Source organism: Anolis sagrei, chromosome 2 (assembly GCF_037176765.1).
Source record: "Anolis sagrei isolate rAnoSag1 chromosome 2, rAnoSag1.mat, whole genome shotgun sequence".
Taxonomy (NCBI): domain Eukaryota; kingdom Metazoa; phylum Chordata; class Lepidosauria; order Squamata; family Dactyloidae; genus Anolis; species Anolis sagrei.
Genome location: NC_090022.1, coordinates 188580006 through 188605256, shown reverse-complemented (window position 1 = coordinate 188605256; position 25251 = coordinate 188580006). Strand labels below are relative to the sequence as shown.

The 25251-nt window shown below is 40.4% G+C and overlaps 1 protein-coding gene across 4 annotated transcripts in view; it reads right to left on the bottom strand.

Annotated features, from left to right (window-relative positions):
- CBX5 (chromobox 5) overlaps window positions 1-25251 on the bottom strand; it is a 59612-nt gene that overhangs the window by 12090 nt on the left and 22271 nt on the right. For all 4 annotated transcript variants that reach the window (XM_060762901.2, XM_060762903.2, XM_060762902.2 and 1 more), the window contains 3 exons: window positions 20458-20635; window positions 18214-18394; window positions 2854-2951 (listed from right to left, as the gene is read on the bottom strand). In XM_060762901.2, the coding sequence (XP_060618884.1) occupies window positions 2854-2951; window positions 18214-18394; window positions 20458-20594 (416 nt within the window). In that variant the 5' untranslated portion in view covers window positions 20595-20635. The remainder of the gene's footprint in view (window positions 1-2853; window positions 2952-18213; window positions 18395-20457; window positions 20636-25251) is intronic.

The following is a 25251-nucleotide window of genomic DNA, read 5'->3' as shown; positions in this document are numbered from 1 at the left end:
ATTGTAGCTGGGGTTTACGCTTGCTTAATATACTGTATGTGTCCATATTGCCAAGTTTATGCATTTGACAAAAAAGATAATATTTAAACTGCCTGTTCTTACAACAAGGAACATTAACTATTACTTATTAAGTATAAGCCGTAAAAGAGCTTCATAACAGAATCTGTGACATCCATTGGGCTTACTCCTGAGCAAAGGCAAGTGCAACTTTAACACAATTATTACTGGGGGGGGGGGGGGGGGGAATAAACAGTAGTGGCTGCATTTTATGAATAACAAGCACAGCACTATGATAATTGGATAGATAATTAAAAAGTGATAAGAGTAATTCAAATTGGTCGAGCCAAACTCCACAATCAGCTTGTTGTTTTTACAAGAAAGATTACTCTCTCTATCTTGAAAAAGATTAGATTTTTCTGAGTGGTTTGTGCACCAAACCAAGGGTGGTGCAGGGGATCCTTTTTATTGTGAATCAGCAAGGTATGGAATAAAATCTAAACCATGAACAAGCCACATTTTCAGAAATTCCAATCCCATTTGTAAAACCGCTGTAATAGCAGCCTGCCTCAAAGCGTGATGACTATTGTAGTAAGCTCTGTAAAGAAGCATAGCCATTAAAAATAGTGCATGTGAAATGCAATCATGCTAATCTGGAGGGCAGTCGCCTCCCTGCATGGATTGCTTGCTCTTCAGAATCCTGGACATTAAGCAGCAACCCATCACTAAATCTCCTTGTGATGCATTACCCAGTGGCTTCATTTATGCAGCCATTGTTTCACAGCAAATATAACCTAGGTGATATGAACTATGGCCTCTTCTACACCACCATATAAAATCCAAATTATCTGCTTTGAACTGGATTATATGGCAGTGCAGGCGCATGTAATCCAGTTCAAATCAGATAATGTGGATTATTGGATTTGATAATTTGGATTATATGGCAGTGTATTTATTTAATTTTAATGTTACTAGAATTGTATGTATTTTAAGGCATTGAATAGTTGCCATATGTAAGCCGCCTTGAGTCCTCCCTGGGATAGAGAAAGGTGGGGTATAAATAGGGTAAATAAATAAAAACATGGATTTACCCTATTTATACCCCACCTTTCTCTATTCTGAAGGGGACTCAAGGCGGCTAACATATAGGCAATTATTCAATGCCTTATAAAACACATAAAATTCCAGTAATATTAAAATTAAATAAAAATTAATACATATGAAGCATTTAAAACATTGAAAAACATTATATTCATTTTTTTTGTCGTGTCAGGAATGACTCCTGGTGTGAGAGAACTGGCCGTCTGCAAGGACGTTGCCCAAGGGACGCCTGGATGATTTTGATGTTTTTATCATCCTTGTGGGAGGCTTCTCTCATGTCCGTGCATGAGGAGCTGGAGCTGATAGAGGGAGCTCATCTGCCTCTCCCCGGATTCGAACCTGCGAACTGTCGGTCTTCAGTCCTGCCGGCACAGGGGTTTTACCCACTGCGCCACCGGGGGCTCCATTATATTCAAATACAAATCATGTAATCCATAATCATAGTCCAAAGATGTTCCGTAGTCATTGCACATAATCTGTTATTTGCACTGCACTTTTCTCCAGAGGCCTGATTCCAAAGCCAAGTTTTTATTATATTGTCGAAGGCTTTCATGGCTGGAATCACTGGGTTGTTGTTGGTTTTTTCAGGCTATATGGCCATGTTCTAGAGGCATTCTTTCCTGGCGTTTCACCTGCATCTATGGCAAGCATCCTCAGAGCTAGTGAGGTTTTTATTTTCCCTCTGAAGGCTAGGAGGGAGGGGGCTGATCTAATGTTGCTGTATTAGTAGGTGTTGAAGGGGCCTATAAAACTATCAGGCTTGATAGAATATTTGCTTTGCCAAAATATTCCCCAGCGCCAGTGCTCTTCTCTCACAAACCATGGCATTTGGTTATACAGCAAATGAACTCGGGCGAGCCCCACGTGAAGCCTTGTGTCTTTCCTCCCTGTTCCCTCCAACCCTTTTGCCAAAAGGCTGTGCGCAGATGGGTCCCTTCCCTGCTGCCTCCCTTCACTCTGCCATCCATCTCAGCCCAGACAGTCGGAGAGAAAGCAGAGGAAGACAAGGGGCTTATTTTCCTCTGCTGCATTGCCAAGCCAGAGCAGACAACACAAGGGCTCTCCCAGGATGGAAACCTAGTGGGGGCGAGAGGGAGGGAGGGCACAAACTGCAGCTCCCTTGAACACAGCTGTGCTATAACCTCTGCCAGGCAGATAAGCCAGGCTCAGAGCTCTTTGTCTCGGCCTCACGCTCCCTCTCTCTCTCAGTTGTGGGAGGAGGGGCAGCCTCTGCAATATGCAGCACTGCCTCCTCTCTCTGTGTCCACAGAGAGGCTTCCAACTGAGATAAGCCCAGGAGCAAAAACAAGAGGCAAGTCAAAACCTTTCCAGATGGATTTCCTGTGCTCTCCCTGCATTTGGGCTGGGAAAAGGGGGGTGATGGGGTTCAAGAGATGGCGGCGTATCTTGCTGCAGGGGGAAAGCCACAAGCAGGAACTTGAGAGCATTTTCGTAGCAACACCCATGTGAAAGAGAACAAAGGGCCCTTCCACACAGCCAGACTATCATGGCAGAAAATCCCACATTATCTGAATTCGAATATACAGCAGTGTGGACTCAGATAATCCAGTTCAAAGCAGATATTGTGGGACATTCTGCCTTGATATTCCGGGATTATAGGGCTGTGTGGAAGGGCCCAAAGAGGAAACCATCCTTGGGTCATTTAAGCATGGAGTCTAGAGAGCAGAGACCAAACAATGGCCTTGCCTCCTTGACACAGTATTTGGGGAGCGGAGCAAAAAAAGGCACACTCACCATTTCATTAGGAACATCAAATCTCCACAGGAGTCTGTGGCTCCGATGATTTTTTCCGGCTCCAGTCCTCTTTCAAAGCCCCTGGCAATATCGGTGCTCTGGTGGAAAAAGAAGAAAAAAGAGAGAGAAATAAGAGTTAAAGAAAGGCACATTCCCCTCTTTCCATGTCTCCCCCCTCTTCCTGAGTTATTTGTGAGCTTCCTTCAACCATAAAGAGAAGGGTTTCAAAAGGGCACCCAAGAAACCAGGTGATAAACAGATGCTGCACAAGGCTTGGCGGTAATTAGGAGAGGCAGGCCTTCCCAGCTCTCCTGCCTGGATTGTTGCTATTATTAATAATAATAATGGTAATTAGAAAACATTGATTCAATGTTAGAGGAGAGGGGGAGAGAGTGGGGGAAGAGGATCGCCATGAAGATGGGTGAGCAAAACAAGGGGGGGGGGGGTTGCAGCCATCCTCTTGCCTTCGCAGCTGCAGCCGCAGCCGCAGCAGCAGCAGCCATTCGTGATTTCCAGAGCTCCCCATCCCTGCTCCGCTTCCCCCGCTCCAGAGCGCAACACCTCTATGGGATCCCACGCGGTCCTGGAGGTCTTTGTGCCGGTGCCCGCCACCGCCGCCGCCGATGGGTGTGTCCCATTCAAGCGGGGCCTGGGAGGGGCTGGGCCTTCTTTTTGGGGGGTGGGGAGGGGATAGTCCAGAGCTGGAAGCAAGGAAGGGAGGAAGCGCCGCCGGGGCCCCAGGCAAGGGTGGGTCAGCTCCCTCTCTGCACATACCATCTGAAAGGCTGGTAACAGCTTTCAGTCGCTGCAAGCCTGGAGCGAGTGCCTTCTCCCTTGCTCTGCAAGCAGCAGCCCCACCGCCACGCGCGACTCTACCCAGATCCACACACATTTGTGGCTCACACTGATACTGTCTACTAGCTAGCAGCAGATGCGGCTAGGCAGACCAGGCACTGAAAAGGCACCAGGCGCCGCTTCATCCAGGCACATTATTTCTTGCTTCTCCAAAGACAGACAATCACTCTCTTCCTCCTCTTTTATTATTATTATTTTACATATATGTCTTGGGCGTGTGTTCGGTGGGAGAATTACAGGTTGCAACTAAGCTGAGCCCACAACTGGGGGAATTAAAGACATTAACAACATCAAAGAGGATGGCCACAGTCATTCATTCATTCTGATTCTCCATAATGCAAAAGCAAGTCCATGATAGGATGCTTGGCAACTTCCTGGTCAGGGCTGACTTTGGGCCCTCCCAGACAGGCCTTGTATCCCAGCATCTGTATATCCCAGATTATCTGGCAGTGTGGACTCATATAATCCAGTTTAAAACGAAAAACCTGGAATCAGATCCTGGGATTTAGGGCCTGCCTGGAAGAGCCCTTCACATCACTTCTACCTCTGACTAGAGTGGGAAACCTTTTCCTCAAAATTTAGTTCACAAAAGTAATAACAACAGGAAAAACCCAGCCGTTATCAGGACCTCAAAATCGAACTGCAAAAGCTCTGGCATAAACCAGTACTCTGGGTGCCATACCAAAAATCTCAGCCAGCATTTGGAAATAATAAACATTGACAAAATCATGATCTGTCAACTGCAAACAGCCACCTTACATGGATTTGCCCGCATCATTTGAAAACACATCACACAGTCCTAGACAACTTGTGGTTTTGTGATATGAAATCCAGCATATAGATCTCGTTGGCTGTGACATACTGTGTTTTTGTGTCAGTAAAATGTTAATAATAATAATAATAACAACAACAACAGTGTGGATTTTCGATGTTGCAGTCCCAGGCGACCGCAGGATTGAAGAGAAACAACTGGAAAAGCCAACACGATATGAGGATTTAAAGATCGAACTGCAAAGACTCTGGCACAAGCCAGTAAAGGTGGTCCCAGTGGATATCGATACAGGGTACAGTGCCTAAAGACCTTGGCCTGCACTTAAACACAATCGGCGCTGACAAGATTACCATCTGCCAGCTGCAAAAGGCTACCTTACTGGGATCTGCACGCATTCTTCGCTGATACATCACACAGTCCTAGACACTTGGGAAGTGTCCAACGTGTGATCCAATGCAACAGCCAGCAGAGTGATCTTGTCTGCTGTGGACTCATCTTGTTGTGTTTCAAATAATAAAAATAACAACAACAACAAAATAAACTTTATTTATATCCCACCCCCTCTACAAAAGGACTCAGGTGGCTTACAACAAATAAACATCACATCAAGCAAGAATAAAAACATAATACGTAATAGGTAAAGGTATTCCCTTGTATTTGTTGTATTTGTATTTGACTCTGGGGGATGGTGCTATATCTCAATTTCTAAGCCGAAGAGCCAGCATTGTCCATAGACATCTCCAAGGTTGTGTGACCAGCATGACTCCATTGAGCACCATTATTTTCCTATTGATCTACTCACACCTGTATGTTTTCTAACTGCTAGGTTGGCAGAAGCTGGGCCTAACAGTGGAAGCTCACTCCACTCCCTGCATTTGAATCTCTGACCTTTCAGTCAGCAAGTTCAGCAGCTCAGCGGCTTAACCTGCTGTGCCAACAGGGATTCAAATAACATACATAATACCTAACAAATAAAAAAACATCGCAACTAACCAATAATAACATAATAAAATACAGAGATTACATTTGGCAGGATTTAAAACCATTGTGCACCAGGGCAAAACCAGTTGCATTATTATATTATATTATATTGTATTATATTGCAACAGAAACAAGAATTCAAATGTCCTACAATGACCCAAAGTGTTTGTGTAAAGAGCATGATGAGACAGCACAGAACCTCATTTGCAGCTGCAAGAAAATAGCCCAGGCTATTGAACGTTGCAACAGGCTAGCAGCAATGATGCACTAGAGCCTTTGCAAGAAGTATGACCTACCCTGCAGTAAAACCTGGGATGACCACAAGGCTATAACAAAGAAGAAAAATACTCTGGGATTTTAGAATCCAGATTAACATCTGCCACACAACACACCAGATATAACGGTTGTGGAAAAGAAACTTGTTTTTGTTATAAACATTGCAGTACCAGTAGAGGACAGAGAGGTGGAAAAGATCACAAAATACAAGGTCTTACATATTGAAATTAGAAGTCTGTGGCAAAAGAGAACAACAGTGGTACTGATAGTGGTTGGTGCTCTTGGAGGCATTCCAAGAAACCCCAAAAAGCACTTGAAAAGCCTTAGTTTGGACATAACATCAATCCACATGCTGTAGAAGGCACATCTCAGAACCGCGCACATTCTGCAAAAATTCCTCTAATATCGTAAACCCTTGGGAAGACCCCAACATTCAGAGACAAATCCCAGACACTTAGACTTAATGTGCATGTCTGCCGTGTTATGTACATGTAAATAATAATAATAATAATAATAATAATAATAATAATACATTTTATTTCTTGCCCACCTCTCCTCACGCCTCACGGCAGATTACAACATTGCAAAACACATTCACCTAAAAACATTCTTTAAAATAAACATATTTCCAGAAGATACATATTAAAATACACAAAACAGAGATTAAACATAAGATGTAGGTTTAAAATTTGTCATTAAAACCGTTTTGCTAGGTCTGCCGGAAGAGATAAGTCTTCACTTGTGTCTCTTGGTGGTGGGAATTAAAAGATGGTGGACGGTGGGCATTACCAAAAACATGCTGGTGCAACATGTGAGTCAAGATGAAGGAGGGCATCTCAAATCAGTTTATTCAGAGATACAAAGTGCTTACACATATCTATATATGTTCCAAAGGGTTAGATTTGTTTTTTAAAAAATCAGATTCAAGAAAATTCTCATACTGTTCGAAGTTGGGATACCTGCTGCCTTTTTAAATAGCAGACAAAAAAGTTGTTTTAAAATAACGGTCTGTCATCTAAAGGAATTCTGCTGTCCATAGATGTCTGGATGGCTTGCTAGCCAAAATAATATTATGTAAAGGTAAAGGTTTTCCCCTCACATGAAGTCCCGTCATGTCCGACTCTGGGATATGGTGCTTATCTCAATTTCTAAGCCGAAGAGCCGGCGTTGTCCATATACACCTATGGACGGCATGACTGCATGGAGCACTGTTACCTTCCCACTGGAGCGGTACCTATTGATCTACTCACATTTGCATGTTTTCGAACTGCTAGGTTGGCAGAAGCTGGGGTTGACAGCGGAAGCTCACACTGCTCCCCGGATTCGAACCTGTGACCTTTCGGTCAACAAATTCAGCAGCTCAGCGTACATTTCTGTAGATGCTGTGATTTATAAAAAACATCTATTATCTGTAGATGTTTTATAGATTTTAACAGAACTTATTTTTTAATACTAATGATGTTTAATTCTGTTTTAGGTACTGTTCCATTAGCCAGGTGGAGGTCACTGGGGACACTAGAGAGAGGATAGTCCATTTAATAGGGGGGAGTTGAAGGAGGAAAAACATTTATCCGTTTTTCTGTTATTTCCCTCCCCCCTCTCCCTATATCATAAACATCCATGATGGAGACATTTTGGGGGGGGGGATAACAGGAGGAAATGGTTTAACTCAGTCATGGGCAAACTTTGGCCCCCCAGGTGTTTTGGACTTCAACTCTCACAATTCCTAACAACCTGTAGGCTGTTAGGAATTGTAGGAGTTTAAGTCGAAAGCACCTAGAGGGCTGAACTATGCCCATGCCTGGTTTAATGCCTTTAACCCATCCTCCAACCCGATAAAATGGACTAGCCTTGTCTCCACTGCCCCCAGTGACCTCCACACAGATAATAAAACAGTACCCTGCTTTAATATTTGTGTATTTGAAGTATTTTAAGTATATTTGAAACAGTTGAGCTGCTGAACTTGCTGATTGAAAGGCTGGTGGTTCGAATCTGGAGAGTGGGGTGGGCTCCCGCTGTTACCCCAGCTTCTGCCAACCTACCAGTTTGAAAACATGTAAATGTGAGTAGATCAATAGGTACTGCTTCGGCGGAAACATAATGGTTCTCCATGCAGTCATGCCGGCCACATGATCTTGGAGACATCTATAGACAATTTCTGTTCTTCAGCTTAGAAATTGAGATGAGCACCACCCCCCAGAGTTGGACACGACTAGACTTAACGCCAAGGGAAACCTTTACCTTATGATATTTTAAGTTGTATTGAAATGCTTATAGTGTAAAGTTTGAGTTTCCTTGTGGAGAGAAAAAGTGGGATATAAATAAAAATAATAATACTAATCTCCTGTTGCTGTGATTTCCTATATTCCCTTTAAAAATGAATCATAATGTGGAATACCATAAGACTATGGCTTTAATAGCTGACAATCACCCACAAATAGATCAGTGCATCAGACGAAGCTACACATAATAACATATATTTTACAGATGGACTTGAACCAATCACATGACAAGCATGGGTTGGATATATAATTTCATATGTCCCAGCACCAAGAGTCTGGGTTGGTGGAAATGCAAGTCAGGGCCTTCTCTTTGACAACAGCCTTACTTCCCAGTTTCCTCTCTACCATTTCATTCCTAGCAGGATAAGCAAAGCATGTGGCTTCAAGTCATTTCTGATATGAGCAGGTTCTGTTCTCTGATGTTGTAATGAAATCTCTGCTGTTAATTTGGTTTGTTATTTTTAATTTGTCTTATATGTTCTTTCTAGATCTGGTGTGAGCCAAAAGGTAAGGACTAAATACTTTTATAAAAAAATATTTAATATAAAAAATAACACCCAAAAGGTCATGGAGTGAAGGAAAGCAAACTAGTCATTTCTGTCCAATCAAACTGAGTTCAACTCCAGAAAGTCTAATGAAAGCATCTTCATTTAAATACTCTCTTTATGCTTTAAATTTTATGTTCTTCCCCTGTGTTGCATATGATTTGTAGATTTGTATTTAAAAATACACTATAGTTCATTAGAACTACCAGTGTCCTGCAACAAAATAAATAAAACACATCAAGAAGCACAGTAAAACAACAACAATAGTTCAAGAGCTCAGCCAATGTTTTGCTTTAACCACTGTTATACTGTACTCTGTCAGATGCTGTGGATCTTCAATCTGGCACAAACACACACACCTTTCCACAGATCTCCCTGTGTTCACTTCCTAAAAAAGCATCATGGACTGAAATGCAGCATCTACAACCAATCATGTGTGTACCAGTTGTGTATGCAGCTTGCCAGCCTGTGGACACATCAGTAGTTGCTCTCCTACCACAAAAATCGCCTCTCTCAGAAATGTAAATACTGGAGCTAGAAAGGAAGTGTCAGTAGTTGAATCAGGCTGCTACATGACTTGCACAAGATGTTTGGTGTTTGCCAGCAACCCTTTAAAACAAATAAGGATACTTCAGCAGCTATAACACACCCTGGAGATCAGCAAAAGTACAGATTAGAACCCTAAATAACATGTGTTCCTGTTCACAAATCACATTTGTTTGTGCCGTGCTCTCCTGCTAAAGGCCCCAAGGCAACAGATATCTCTACCTTACTTTAATCTCCCTGCAACCCTGAGAAATAAACTGGATTAAGAGTAATAGAGTAACTTGTACAAGCTGTCTAATGAACTTTATAGAACCTTGGTATCCAGTCCACCATACTGACCTCCATAGGTGTGGGATGAAGGGGAGCGTTGCTAAAATGGCTTTTCACTTATTATTCTTTCTCCTACATCTAAAACTGACTCACGGCAACTTAAAGAAATCCAGGAGAGCCTCTATTCTAAGATGGCTTCTGCTCTAGAAAAATGCCTTAAAGGTTGTGGGGAATTTTAAGCAGGTGAGGCATCCACAATATACTCCCTCTATTGAAATCCCTTCTTCAATGCAATTATTAAAGAGCCATGTTCTCTTTTTTACTCAGACTTCTTCTAAGAACAGTCAGATATAATGTGTAATTATAACTAAAGCATTACCCAAATAAGAGAAAATAAAGCCCACCAATGACTTTATGCCCCTATCTCTTCAGCTCCTGCAATCCACTGGATACTATACCATTGTTTTGAAAATAAACAACAACAAAAAAACAAACAAACAAACAACAAACCACCCCAAAAGGCTGTGATTTGTTTTCTTCCATACACCACAACTGCAAATCCAAGAACTGAACAAAATCAGAGATGTCAATCGGCTAATTTGAGTTTAAAAAAATCACCCAGTACATACTGCCACAGGGTTGCTAGAGTTGTTTGTCTTCAAATTACATCCACTATGGGTAGTGACAAGGAGCCCCCAGTGGCGCAGGTACCACAGGTACCACTCTGACAGGAAGGTAATGCCATGCAGTCATGCCACATGGCCACATGGCCTTGGAGGTGTCTACGGACAACGCCAGCTCTTTGGCTTAGAAATAGAGATAAGCACCAACCCACAGAGTCAGACAAGGAAAACCTTTACTTTTACTATGGCTACTGACTGACTGCAAATTGGGGTGTAAAATGGCTGCAACCAAGTTTTCTAACCATTCTAATGGTAAACAATGGCTAAGGCTGTGCTTCTATTCTCAAACACAGGTACTTGCTGGAACAAATGGCACTCAGCCTGTTCGGGTTATTACTGAGGCAGCAAAGATACCTGTAGTCACAAGTTTTTGGATTATATTCATGTTCTCCTAAATTATAAAAACTATCAGCGATTTGGAGGATGTGATCATTAAAGGTGATAAGTGGTAAAGCATCTGACAATGTAAGGAACAGCCTTCAATTTCACCTTCCCATTCATCTGCATCTTTGCAATGGTGCATGTAGTATTTTTCCCATAATTCATTTAGCAGATGCTTTGAAAAGAGAGATGCCAAAAGTGCTGCAAGCTATATCCCACATACAACATCCCCTCTGTATTGCCTTGTCCCCTGCCTAACAAAGGACATGCATTGGCTTTGCACAATCCATTTGCCCTTGTTCATGCTTACCCCAGCAACTATGAGAACAGCCATCGCATGTGCCCTCAGATGGCACATAATCAGTAATGCTGTTCATGAGCATCACACCCTTCAGTTTTGGATGGAGTAGGCTGATAATCAGTCAACACTGCAGGAACAGCAGGTGTGATTCCTGGTAAGCCCATCTGTGATAATAGGCTCAGTGTAAAAGGCAGAAGTAAACCAAAATGCCACCAGTCAGCACGTCTGGAAAAATGATTCCCTTGTCCCCCAAGACTAACTACCTTCTTCCATCACAAACACCATCTCTTATATTAGCAGATGTCTGGTTTTCACCTGCACCTTAACAGCTGCATTATATTTGGACAGCCATTTACAAGAAAGAAAGAAAACAGGTGGATCTCTTACAAGGCGTTAATTTAATTGCATATGGAAAGCTGGTTGAGACATAACATCTGTGCCAGTTGAGTGTGATGATGGAGGATAGATCTTAAACCAAGAGCTGCGGACTAACATTCATACATAAGCTAGCATAAAACACAGTATGAGTGGGAACAGCAGCTTTCCTTGCTCTCAAAACCCCCAGTGCATGGTATGAGCAATGTTGAGGGGTACTCCAACTGTGGCAATCACACTGGTTGATGACCTACACCTGTGGTTCCTAGGTGTCCTGGCCTACAACTCCCAGAAATCCCAACCAGTTTACCAGCTGTTAGGATTTCTGGGAGTTGAAGGCCAAAACATCTGGGGACCCATAGATTGAAAACCACAGTCATACACAGGAATTCTGCTGAGTCTGTCCAAAAATCTATTTAGCACCAAATTCTGTTCCGCAGTGGACAAGCAAATGCTTATGGAAATCCCACAAATAAAATGTACGTGTTCTACCATTCTTCTACTTGGATACCTAACTTTTTATCACTGATGTAAACTGATGTAATATACTGCCATCATAGCTTCAATGCAAACCTTATCTTCCATAAGTTTGTTTACCACTGATTTGCAAGTCACCTCAGTTGTAGACTATTACTACATATCTTGTAACTAATTTTATAGCTTATACCTGGCATAAACTGCCAAATATTCTGCTTCATGAAATAACACCAGAATGGTTTGAACTTCTGAAAGAAGGAAGAAAACCATCTTTTGAGTTTCTCCTTATCATGGTGAATTTTAGACACTTTTATTATGTCCTTTCTCACTTGCTTTTTTCTTAAGCTATAACGACCCCAAACATGGTAAGTCTTCTGATTTCTGATGGATGTTTTCTGCATCTTTCTAGCTATACAGTATTCATAATGTAGTGACCTGAACTTTGTAGGGATATTCCGATATGCAATGCACTCTGAAGATCTTGGAAGGAATACATTACTTTGGCCCTTCTCTTCTGAAACTGGAAGCTGCCTGCTCTTACAGGATGAATATCTATGAAGAAAACCTATAAGGGAGGAGCGACCCGACAATCAGTAGTAAATGCTTCTGATCATGTAGTAGTGTCTTAGAGCTGGAAGATACATTTCCTTGGAGTATAGAGGGGCAAATGGAGGGGGGGGGGGGGGAGAGAGGTAATGGATAGTTTTACAAATTGATCTGAATTCAGGGTTCAAAAGTGTGATCTATAGGATACTGCAGCAAAGAGGGAAGGGGTTTGTTCTGCTGCCAGGCTTACTCCAGACTTCATTGGACACTAAGAAAGATAAGAGTAGCGTGGACAAAAGGGAAGGCACAGCAGTAAACCAAACCTACGGGAATTCCAGAGATGCTTAGCTTACCCTCCCACCAAGCCCGTAGCCAAGATTTTGTTTCGGGGGGAGCTGAATTTGATTCGGAGGGGGCTGAGTCTGAGTGAAAGAGGGTGTAAAGAAGTATTAATGCCACCGAATGCCACCAAAACTGTAAGGAACCTCCGACAATACTAATTAAACTGCCACCATAATGTATAGAGACGCTGGTATTAAAGTCTCTGTTAGTCTCTGTTTGCGTTGTGAGGTAATTTTGGTAGAGTGGAATGCACCGAACGTAAAATCAATGGAGATGAGGCAGTTTTAAAAATAACAAAGAGAACAAGTTTATTGTTGAACAAAGCTTGTGGTTGCAATATAAAGATGTTCAGCTTGGCATATACTTGATGGTTACAATATGGAGAGGTTATGCTTGGCATATACTTGATGGTTACAATATGACTTGGTAGAGATACAATTCAGCCTTTGATGTTACAACTTTTAAACTCTTGCTCTGGTGAAGGTGTCTATTATTCAGTGTTCCCTGCTGTGAATATTCTCACTGTTTGATCTATACTGGATCAAATAATAGAACTCCAGTCTTCCACCGACTGGCAATCGTACAAAGCCTCTGTTAGTTCTTTTTAACTAAAGAAATCTAACAAAGTTTTACCCTTCAGCTCCCTAGCTGAAGAAATATTCACGAACACTAACTAACTCTACACTTCTTCACTCCTCAGAGTCTCTTCCCTGACTCTGCTACTCTCTCAGAGTCCTTATCTGACTCTGCTGCTCTCTCTCAGGGTCTCTTCCTCCTGACTGAAACTTAACTGTCACTTTCAAACCTTTTTCTCTCTAAGCTCCTCCCACCTCCTCTTCTGCCTTGTCTCCATGGCAACATATCTCTCACAGCTGGGCCGCTCCAGCCATAGGCAACCAATGTAAAACACAAATACAGATTTAAACACATTATAATAAACACTTCTGTACAGAGGGTCTACCCTAGCAAACCTTTTGTATCATTACCCCAATACCCCCATGCATATGGGATATATTGAGCATGGTGATCAGATCATGATATGAATAAACATAACAGTTTAAATAATATACCAGTAAGGCCTTCTCGCGGACCACGATGAGAATTTCGGGGGGGGGGGCTGAAGCCCCCCAAGCCCCCACCCCCACCCCCACCCCACAGCTACATGCCTGCCTCCCACTCACTGCCCTCGCCTTTTACTTCAAGAGCAATGTTATAGCTGTGGTTAACACAAGATACTTGGCCTCAATCAGACTTTGGATATAATAAATTGCCAACAGTGTCTTCTCGACTGAAATTAGTTACAGGAGTAGTTATCTTTCAAAAGTATTATAAGTGATAAGTAACAGAGTCAGTATGGCATATAGTAATAGGTTACCTTTCAAACATTGCAACAAGTAATAGAAACAAACCAATTTTAAAAAGTAATGTTTTCGGAGTTTCACCCCAGGCTTCTGAAATGTAGTCTTATGTCTTGATTTGTTTTTAATGATTACCCCCACTCCTTCTTTCTGGCAAGGAAGCTCCAGCCTAGGTTTCTCATTACAACATATCTGCCTATGAGCTAAAGTTGTACCAGAAGCAACCGGACAGAGTTTTATGAGGAAAGCAGGAAAACTGAGTTATTGCATTGTCAGGTGGCAAGGTCATCACAGCAGGAGAAAAAGGCATAACTAGTGTGCCAATAAGACAGCTCATTGTGCCTTTTTCCTTTCTTGTAATATTGGCAATTGAAAAAGTTACTTTTTGGACTGCAACTCCTAGGATCCTGAGGCAATTCTGAGATTAGCAGTCCAAATGACTGATGTGTTTTACTGTAGCTACAGCAGCCATTCCTTCATGGCAACACCAACCTGCTGGACATTTTTGTACAAGTTGAAAAATTTCAATCTTTTTAAAAAATTAATGTGTGTGTGTGTATATAAATGTAACAAACTCACAACAGACATTACAAACATGTACACATCCATATACATAAACATCCTGCCACCCACAATGCAGTTGCCCCCCAACCTGCCCGCAGTGCAACTCACCCCCTTGGTTTCCATCACTGATACTCACAGAGTTTATGCACGTGTTATTTAACCCTCTATACTTCTAGATCAATAAATTCCTCTTGTTTTTATGTCTTAAATTCTCCCCTCAGATATGCTAAAGCCAGCCTCTAGTTTCTTTTAAAAACATCGTGACTTTCATGTTTCAAATTACTAGAAATCTTGACCATATCAATCTTTTTAATGCATCTGTGTTATTCACTTCTTATCACCTGCAGAAGAAGTAATCAGAGAATGGAAGCAGACTACTCCCGACACTCCAGAAATGTCCAGTATCCCCTAGTGAACATTTCCACAATATTATATTCTCCAGATGTTTACAACCCCAATCCACCCCAAACACCATAGGAATCACTGGTGTAGTCCATAAATCCAGGAAGATGCCAAGATAGGGAAAATTACTCTGTGATATAAAAGGTGAGCAGTCCTTAACTGGCATAAAAAATCCAAATTACTCCAATCCAATCATGCACACGGAAGGCGGAAATAGTAACACTTTTGCTTTCTGACAGTTCTATATATGTGAACTTTGTTTCATGCTCAAAATAATTAAAATATTGTATAAAATTAACATGTGTATATGGTGTATAAATGAATTTCATGTTTAGACTTGAGTTCCATCTCCAAGATATGTCATTATGTGCATATATATGAATACAATTTTTATTCATTTTTTGGTGCTGGTCATCAACCGTTATGTATATGTATATATGCAAATACAAGTATTTCAAAATAAAACAAAATCCAAAATATCTCTGACTCTAAGCATTTCTAATAAGGGATACCCAACCTGTACCTGTCTATGGGCATAGAATCTACAAAGAGTGGGGCACTCCGAAATACTCCCAATCACGGATAAACAACTTGCTGCTCCTACTATCTTATCATTCCAACTGCTTAAATACAATCTAAGTCTAAACTGTAACTTGACTGAATGCTGCAAACCATAAGAACTATTAAACCTCTGAAGTTAAACCATGGATACCGATGTAACATTAAGCACTGGTTACAGTTCTAACACCAAAGACCTGAAAGCACCATGTCCAAAAGGAAATCACAGTAAGTTAAGATGCCCAAGGAGCTAGGATGTTTCAGGAGGAACCAAGCCACTCATTTTCACAGTGGACAGTTTTACTTCCCAAACTTTAAGGAGAATACATAATGGGTTATAAAACTGTAATCCAAACGCACTAAGGATAACCTGCTGGATATGAAATATATGACCTTATTACCCCTTATGATTTCATTAAGGGCTGACTATAGCAATGCAGGTTTGAATCTCCAGTGACTTGGCCATAATTTTGTACAGACACAGCTGTAAAGGGCAGGGCATTTCTTCAAATAAGGTTATAAAAAATAACGAACACATAGAACTGCAGGAGATTTCTCTCCTCTAGGAAAGGGAAGGCAGGACATAAAATGTCACTCAACAGATCCTCATTTATACAGAGTTTCATATGTTCACATTCTCCTATAAAGATGTGTTTTAATAACCCATGTTCTCATGTCTCCTCATGCATTTGCTAGTGAATATGGCAAATTAAAATATAAAAAGAGAGAAATGTCATTAAGTTTTTAAACACGGTAATACATTTGACCTTCACAATACTTCTAATATATAGAATGTAGTCGGCAAGAACGGTGTCTTTACAGCGTCATATACAGAAGCATATGTATTTTGTCATTCTGAGATTGCATGGTGGGGCAGAAATCAGCTTCCCCAGCATCTTGGCTTTATGTAAGCTTCTGTTTCATAAGATTGCAAATATAGGATGAAAGCAAGTGTAGAATTCCTTGTAAAATCTCAGAAGTAGGAAGAATGCAGGGAATAGCATTTTACCACCTTCCGTATCTTCCTGACAACCAGCTCTACCATTAGTAAAAGCAATGGTTGGGAGTGGGGAACTATGTGATCATTGTTTACACAGGTAAAAGGATATTGATCTTTTTAGTAAAATACACACAGGCTTAATTATAAGGCCATGTGGCTTTTCTATGTGAATGACAAAGAATTACTGCACAAATCCATTTCCTATAGCATAACATGCTAAGCTCAAAGCAGATGGAGGTTTTCTATCATGGAGTAATGTCTCATAAATAAGGCCTGTCTTTTCTTACTGCACCCTTGGAGAAGACTATGGGCCCTTCCACACAGCCCTATAACCCAGAATATAAAGGCAGAATAACCCACAACATCTGCTTTGAACTAGGTTATCTGAGTCCACACTTCCACATATCCCAGTTCAAAGCAGATAATGTGCAATTTTATTTAGCTGTATGGAACGGGCTTTTGTAGCATTCCTTACAACAGCGGTTCTCAACCTGTGGCTCCCCAGGTATTTTGGCCTACAACTCCCAGAAATCCCAGCCAGTTTACCAGCTGGATTTCTGGGAGTTGAAGGCCAAAACATCTGGGGACCCAAAGGTTGAGAACTACTGCCTTACAAGGAACTTGGGAGCTTCTAGATTTGATGCAGGATATCTCTCTCTGCTGCTCTCTCCCCACAGACCTCAAATGGACTGTTAGGGAACAAAGGAATTTCAAAGGTACATTGGAAATCTCCAAAATAATTTTTGAGAAAAGACTTCGCACCTTCAACTGAATCAGTAATTTGCCTGACAGAACAATGTATTACTTTTGCACAATTACCAGAATGTTTATACTAGACCAGCTCTTCGAAAATTTGTAACCAACAAGACAACTTTTGTCTCATTTCACTGTAATCCTACTCCTATGTGTATTCAACCATAACTTGATAACCGATGTTTGCACACTCTACATCAGTGGTTCCCAACCTTTTTTTTGACCAGGGATCACTCTCCAACCTTAGTACCAATAGGGTTACTAATCAGTTTTTGGTCAACTTTATATTCAGTTTGGTTATTTGGGGTGCTGATTCAGAAATTTGTATTGGATAGACCACATCAGCTCTAGTTTCTGATATAGACCATATGCCACCCAGTAATCGCCATCTGCTTGCCCACAGAAAACCAACAGAAAACCATGTAGTAATGGTGAGGCCACAGACCATATTTTAGTTCTTGCGGACCACTGGTGGTCCACAGACCACAGGTTGGGAGTCACTGTTCTACATCAATATAACTGAGGAACTGAATAGTTAGTCACTGGACTCTCCTCCCATGTCTCCTCTTGCTATGCTAAAAAACCAAAACCCTGACATGGCTATCTCTTTGAAAATTAGCAAAAAGAGTGAGTTCCAGGATCAGCACATTTTTAGGATTCTCAAACTCATTTGTTGTAATTTACTTCTTGAAAACAAAACAATGACAGAGAATTCCTTTAAAGGAAAAAAGTAAATTGTATTTCTTCATATCCTAATCTGCTCTAGATAATACTGAGAGACTCCCAGATTCATTGTTAATCTTTATGATATTTTAACGCCCATAATTATTTTAGTGATTCTTTACTTTGCCGTGAATGGTGACAATTAGCTTGCCTTAATTTACAAGGTAGTTTTCACTGACAGAGATGTGAAAGTGAGTACACATGAAGCCCAGCTCCCATTATATTTTAAAAATTGTATAAGCAATGCAAATGTGAAAAAACGTGTGCCACTATCATATATTTATTGATACTTTTTATTTGCTGAAGAAAAAAGGGCTTATTGAAGGGGGTGTCAAAGAAAGATCTTAAGTACTAGTTAACAGAAACTCACCTCTCTCTTTTTTTTGGCTTTGATGTCATCATTGTTGGCAAGGCTTGACTTCCTCTTGGCACCCTCTGATTTCTCCCGGGGCTTGTTTTCACCTTCCTTCATTTTTTTATATTTTTTCATAAACTCAGAAATCAGTTCAGGGCAGTCAAGATTCTTCTCAGGTTCCCAAGTGTTGTGCTCCCTGACACAACAAAAAGGGGCAACAATGGGGTGGGAAATAAGAAACAGAAGAAAGGTTGAAAATGTTCCCATCCAATGGTAAAAGGCATCAGCAAAGAAGTGACTGAACTTTTGTCATGCACACAGATGAGAGTAAAGAAAGAACTGTTCCAAGCTTCCATGTAAGACAAAGCCAGTGTGGTTGGTTCTAGTTATCCTATACTCTACCACCAATAGTTTTTTTAAAAAAAAATCTGAGTGACTTAACACAATTTCATTGTAAACTAGGGGTAGTTATTATAATGGCAGGAAGAACTCCCGAGTAAAGAGGGCCTCTAAATGTTTCATAAAGTTGCTGAAAATAGTGTTATCTGGTCTTGTGACCCTTTTACATTGGCTTGATCCTTTTAAACATGACTCCTAATATTTTGGCATTTGAAACACCTCTTTAGCCCTACTTTTTTTGGCTTACTTCTTAAGAGGGATTTTCTCAGTAAGAGTATTAATATTAAGAGGGTTTCTCCCAGTAAGAATATTAGCAGTAACAGAAACATTATTCACAATAGTAAGTTGTAAAGACATCATCATCACACAATCAATTATGGTTAGGAGAACTTCCTGCACTCACAATTGCATGAATGATAAAACACAGAGGACATATTCCTGAACTGAAGCTGCCCTAAGAACAGTGCCTCAAAATAATAGTAGTGTAAAATTATTTTCATTAGAGTCAATCTGACCATCAAAATGCAATGAGTTAAGTGTTTGAGTTTCAGAGGACTCTTTTCAGTTTTGAGATAAAGAAGAAAAGGGAGTGTAAACAAAGAGTGAGAAAGAACGCGAAATAAAATGAAAGACAGAAAAAGTATTTGCAGACCAATCTGGATAGTTTGTACCCCATATATGAGAGCACAGGTTGTACAAAAGCATAAGGGGACTGAAAAGAGAAGCAAGGACAAATCGCCCTTTTAATAATAAAAAACATATCATAGCTTCCAATAGACCCAAGGCTTGAAATTTTTAGGGAGACATAAAATCCTTTTGATTAACTAAAATGCTGTAAACTTATGGAGTGCAGAAAGCTGTGGTATTCATGAAGGTCATGCAAACTTGCTCCCTCAACTACTGCACAGCGAGGCAAGGCTACAGCACCTGCTTGTAACTTGCCTTTCCTGAAATTAAGTAGTGTGCATCCATTTAAACACGGTAGATACCATATCAGGCCTTACTTTATGGAATTTGTAAAGCAATCTGCCAGATATTGGGTCAAATATCCAGAATACGTACATATATATGTACACACAGAGAGACAACCAAGTTCACAAAAAACACTAAAGAACAACTATTCTGGATTGGGACAACTAAGAAGGGCTGTGCATGATATGGTAATGGTAAAAATAATAAACAAAATGAAAATCCTCCATCAAATGTGAAGTTCTGTAGCTTGATCCCCAACAATTCTGTGTGGCCCTTCTTGGCTTTGAGATTTAGTACAACTTTAAAGATTAAGAAAAGATTAATCTTAAGAGCTAGAAAATTGTTGCTGTTGTTTTTGTAATGAAAGCAAAACTGCATAGGATGCTTAGCTTCACATCCAGTTCCCAAATTCTGTGTTTTATACTTGGAAATATTAACAGAGCCCTATTTAGAGGGCATGTAGTCATCATTCCTTTTTCTAATCAGCAGCTTAAAAATAATCCAAAGAAGGGCCACCAGAGGTTTTGACCAAATTTCCCCTTCTCCCCAAAAATCGGAAAACCCAAAATGAGGAGGAAGACTATTCAGACGATAGTGCTGGTGAATAACTCAAGTGGAACTACCAACTCTGTGAAGTGAGAGAGGGAACGCAGATGCCAGGATTTCCAAAAGATGCTTTATGACCCCAGGCCCTCACCTCGTGACCCACTTATTTAAATGGATGCACGCCACTCTTTTCTGGAGTGAGGAAAGCAGTTCCCACCCACAAAGGCTTTTTTCTTAAAGGAAAGCTTGAATGAGGGCAATGGAAGTCAAATTTGAAGCTCTGCCTGGAGCACTGCTACCAAGAAAGTTCAAAGCCCATGCCAGAAGGAAAGTTGGACTTACTCAGAGAATCCTTTCCACTTGAGAAGATACTCCACTTGACCCTTCACAACACGCCTGTCTAGAACCTTCTCCACAACATATTCCTCCTCCTCTTCAGAGGACGAACTATCTGCTGTCCTCTTGTTTCTCTTTCCCATAGCGCAGAAGTTGCACCTAATGCACCAAGGCTACCCAATTCCTGCAAATCGGAAGTGAAATGTTAATTGGTGGTCACTGAAAACCAGGCTTGTTTCCAGAAATCACACACTGCAATTGCCCACCAGAATGGTATACATCTCAAATGGTTCACTTCATGCTTGCTAACCCTGGGAATCTACAGGAAACATCAAGCGGGAGAAGAGACCAACAGTGACAATACATGAGGAGACACATGATACACAATATTAACCTTTTCTTTCAGGTTCAAACTGGATAATTTTGTAAAGATTTCTGATACAAATGTAATGCTCTATAATGTAACATTTAGCCATAACTCTATTTTCAAAACATCTGATAAAGAAGCTCCCCCCCCCCCCCCCCCAAAGTCTTTTTACACTTGTCCAACCACCTTTTTCCTCCTTCTAATCTGTTTAGCTTGAAAGGTATTTTTTTTTCAAGATCAGCACTGGAAACATGGTGAAAGAGGGCTGGAGAAACAGATTTTTGGTGGCAGCATATCTATATTAAGAAACACAATAAAACTTGAGCTGGGAAAGAATGATATTTTGACTGTAGCTGTGGGTGCCTGCCAAGAAGAGGCAAGGTAAACAGCAGCTCCCCCAATTGTTTCCTAACCAAGCCTGTATGACGAGAAGGAATGGGGCAGATAAGTCTGCCTCACCAGTAAAAAATAGATATAGTCATTTGGACACCAAATGGAAATCCTAGGGAAAGGCTAGTGATAGAAAAAGTCATCTCTGAGTGAATTTAAGATAAGCCCTTCAAGTGATCTCTAGAAATTTCAAAATGTTTTTGTTTACTTAAGCAAGCTTAACATGACTTACTTACTTCATTACACATGTACATATGGCTAGTTTTAAATAAAATGTTTGCCAAAATATGTTGAACTGCTCTGGAATTGAGTTGGTTTAGAAACCGATGCCATTCGTTCCATGTTATTTCTGCTTCTGCTACAAAATTTTCTTTAAACATGTAATGCCACAAACATATTGATTTTGTTAACTGACGTACACCTGTGCTAAGGTCACGCATACCTACATTAAGGGGAACTATCTATGGTGCTTCTATGAAATGTCAAGCAGTGTTCCCCATGAACTGGCAGTGATGCTTTGCAGTAAGATGAAACCGTATTTGCCTTACAGGGGAACTGAAGAATAAGACAAGATTATTTCATAAGATTTAAAATGCCAGCACTGTGTGCTCAGACTTGATTGTCTGAAAAATTGTCTGGCTGCTCATTATCAATACCTATCTCCTAATTAATGGGCTTGTACTTCAAAATCCAAGACAGATTTTCTCATTGGCTTATCACATCTTGCAAAAGGGAATCCATTCTAAAGGTGAGCAGAAAATTCCTGGTTACATTTTATATTTAAGACATAGCTTTTATCAAATGAAATGGTTTGCTTTCATTTTTATCACAGTCCTCCAAGGTTGCTCCTAGTTTTTCCCCAGTGTAACATGTGAATTAAAAAAGCAGGCCAATATTGTCCAGAAGTACATGGGAACACCATTTTAGGATCTGAATCCAGATTCAGGACTGGACCCCAAAACTAAGGCTACCAACCAGCTCCTAGCCCTTTAACAGGAGTACAGAACTGGGCTCCTTTTTGCATCTGACCACACAGAACAATGCTGAAATAAACCATAAAAATGCTGAATCACCTATTTCATTACAAAAGTATTCAATTTTATAATAGTTGTGGGTCTAACCTTGATAGTTCATACTGAAAGGAAAGTACAGTGGGCCCTCTAGATCCATGGAATTGTCACCTGCAATTTCCAGGGACCCTGGATCATTGAGCCCGTCACTATTAAATGGTGATGATGTGAACAATGAGATGCTGAAGAAGGTGTGTTCATGTACACCCCATTTTAAAATATAGGTAGACTCTTATATATGGTAGACTTTTAGAACCCCAAATTTGGGGAAAACTCTTTCAAATAGCTCATACACAATCTTAAATACTCTGAGAAAGTAAATCCAGGATTACACCAACAAAACTGTTTATACTGAAGCTATGTTTATGGCATTTTCTAGTTCCCTCCCCACACAGGGTGAGAGAAATAGGAATCTCTGGACCCAATGTTTTATTACATTGCAACGTTTTGGTGCTAAATTTGTAAATACAGTAATTACGATATAATGTTAAGAGTGTATTGAACTGCTTTTTCTGTCAATTTGTTATAAATGTCATAACATAATTTGACATTTAATAGGCGTTTCCTTAATCCCTCCATATTATCCAACATTTTTGCTTATCCAACATTCTACAGGCCTGTTTATGTTGGATAAACGAGACTTTACTGTATGTAAGGTTTTGTTCTGCCCCTTCCGTACAACTCCCGTGACCTGTCTGTTTTGGTACACTTAGAGTATTCAGCATGATCAGCTCTGTAAAGTGCTTGAATGGGAGACTTGAATAATGCTTGACCACCCCTGAGTACTGATGCATAGCCCAAGAAAATCCTATGAAAATAACAGTTTCCATAAATCAACAGGCAATTTGAAGATACATACACTCATGGCCTAAATGCAATGGGGGAGGGGATAACAACTAACAGAACTGCCTCCATCAGTTGAGTTGGGAGAATGTTATCTCTCCTCCTCCTGGCAGCCCTCCAATATCCCCAAAATGTGTTTTGGAAGGCCAAGACATCCTTCTACAGCTGGTGTTCAGGTGGCACTGGTAAAGAAAGCTATCTTGTATTGGCACTGCTGCACCAGAGCCAAGAGCCCCCAAAACATTAAGTCATTATTTCTCAAGGAAATCTAGGAAATACATGCAACACTCAAATGAATATAATTATAAATCTGCACTCCTAGAAAAAGAACACAATCCTCTTTTGTAATGGAGTAGGAAGAAGAGAGGCCAAAAAAGGGAGATCTAGATTATTTTATCCTGTTTAAACTATTGTTCAAATGTCACATTATCCAAAACGCGCATGACTCCTCTGTATAATCAAGATTACCCACAAAAGAGGTGTGTATGTGTATTACACACATACTATTTCTAGTATATGCATTCCTTCATATATGCATGTGTGCCACATGCATTAACACTATTTTTAAGTAAATAAATTTCAAAGGAAGTGCTGCACAAACAAGAGAAAGCTGGGTCCAGAAACCGAAATGAAAAAACTGAAATTGACTTATTCAACAGTAGAGCCTTACTGTTCCAACTACAATAAACTGGACTATGGCCATGCTGGTATTCATGGATCAGTAGTTAAAGTTCTGTCACAGCTAGTTATAAAAAGGCATATTTTTCCAGGGATTTATAACAGGGCCATAAAAATTCACTGCAGCTTGAAATATGGCCTTATGAGGTCTCAGCCCTGACTGATGTTTAATACCCCCACCCCTCCAACAAAAAAAAAGGAAAAGGAATGTGCCTGTGGAAGAGAAATCAATTACAACATTTCAGTTACAAGACTGAAGGAGGAAGGGAGTAGTTATAATTGCTTTGTGCTCTTATAGATTACACAGCTTCCAATTTTAATAAGTTTGAATTTAGCTGATGATTAGTCCATAAACACTGTGTGGTCCAGCTGTGCTTGGTACAGAAATGTTATTTAACTTTTATTTTAAAATTGTGCCCATAGCCCCACCCTTATTGCAAACCTTTGTCACTGTGGAGCATGCACCACCATCACAATTAATTACGCACTCCATGTGCAGACAGGAAGGTCGGTGTTGTAGCCTTGCACAAAATGAAGTATAAGAGCTTATAAATGGGAGTGCTTAATAATTTCCCAAATCAGAAAGACGTTACTAGCCTCTTGGAAAATACGTATTTTTTTAAATAACACATTTCACAATGTTTTAAAACAAATTAATATAAAACAACAAGGCTTGTTCTGACAGGAACCAAGGAAATTTCAGGTTCAAACAGGCTCCATTTTATGAATTGGAATTTTCTTATTTGTCAGCTCGGGTCAGGCAGCTAACATACTAGAGCAGTTACTACAACACATTCTTGGGTCCAGAGGTATCCTCACCCACCAAAGGAAGCAATGCAGCAACTGGCAGGGCTTCATTCCCAAATAGGAACATTAACTGTATTCTTTGTGGTCTTGGACAAGTGCATTCCCTATGGGGATTGGGTTTTTTTTATTAATTATGCATGGTATGCAAAACTGATATTCTACATAAAGAGAAAACTCATAAGGAGATGAACAGGTGAAAATACTAAGCAAAAACTCATTTGAGATTTTACTCTTCTTCTGTGAGAGCCATCCAAAAGATAGCCTAGGATGTAATTATGCATTGGAGGCATTAAAGTTCAAGGACAGAATAAAAAGGTGAATGCTTTATGTGGAAGGCCAGCTAAATTGCTAACAAAGGCTGCAATCCTGCTGATATCTTACAGCAGTGTTAACACAAAGCTGTTAGTCACTCTTTGTGTCCATGCATTTATTATGTGTTGGGTGCCAGAGGCTTTTCTTGGCAAAATGTGTTGAGGGGGTTTGCCATTGCCTTCTTCCACGGCTGAGAGTGTCTCCACAATGGATATACCTGCATTTGGCACTGGTGACTCAGTTATTACAACATACAACCACTATAACACTTTGTACTCAGTTTTAAATTTGTTGTTTTGAAAAGCAAGTATATCTCTTTAAAAAATTGTGTCA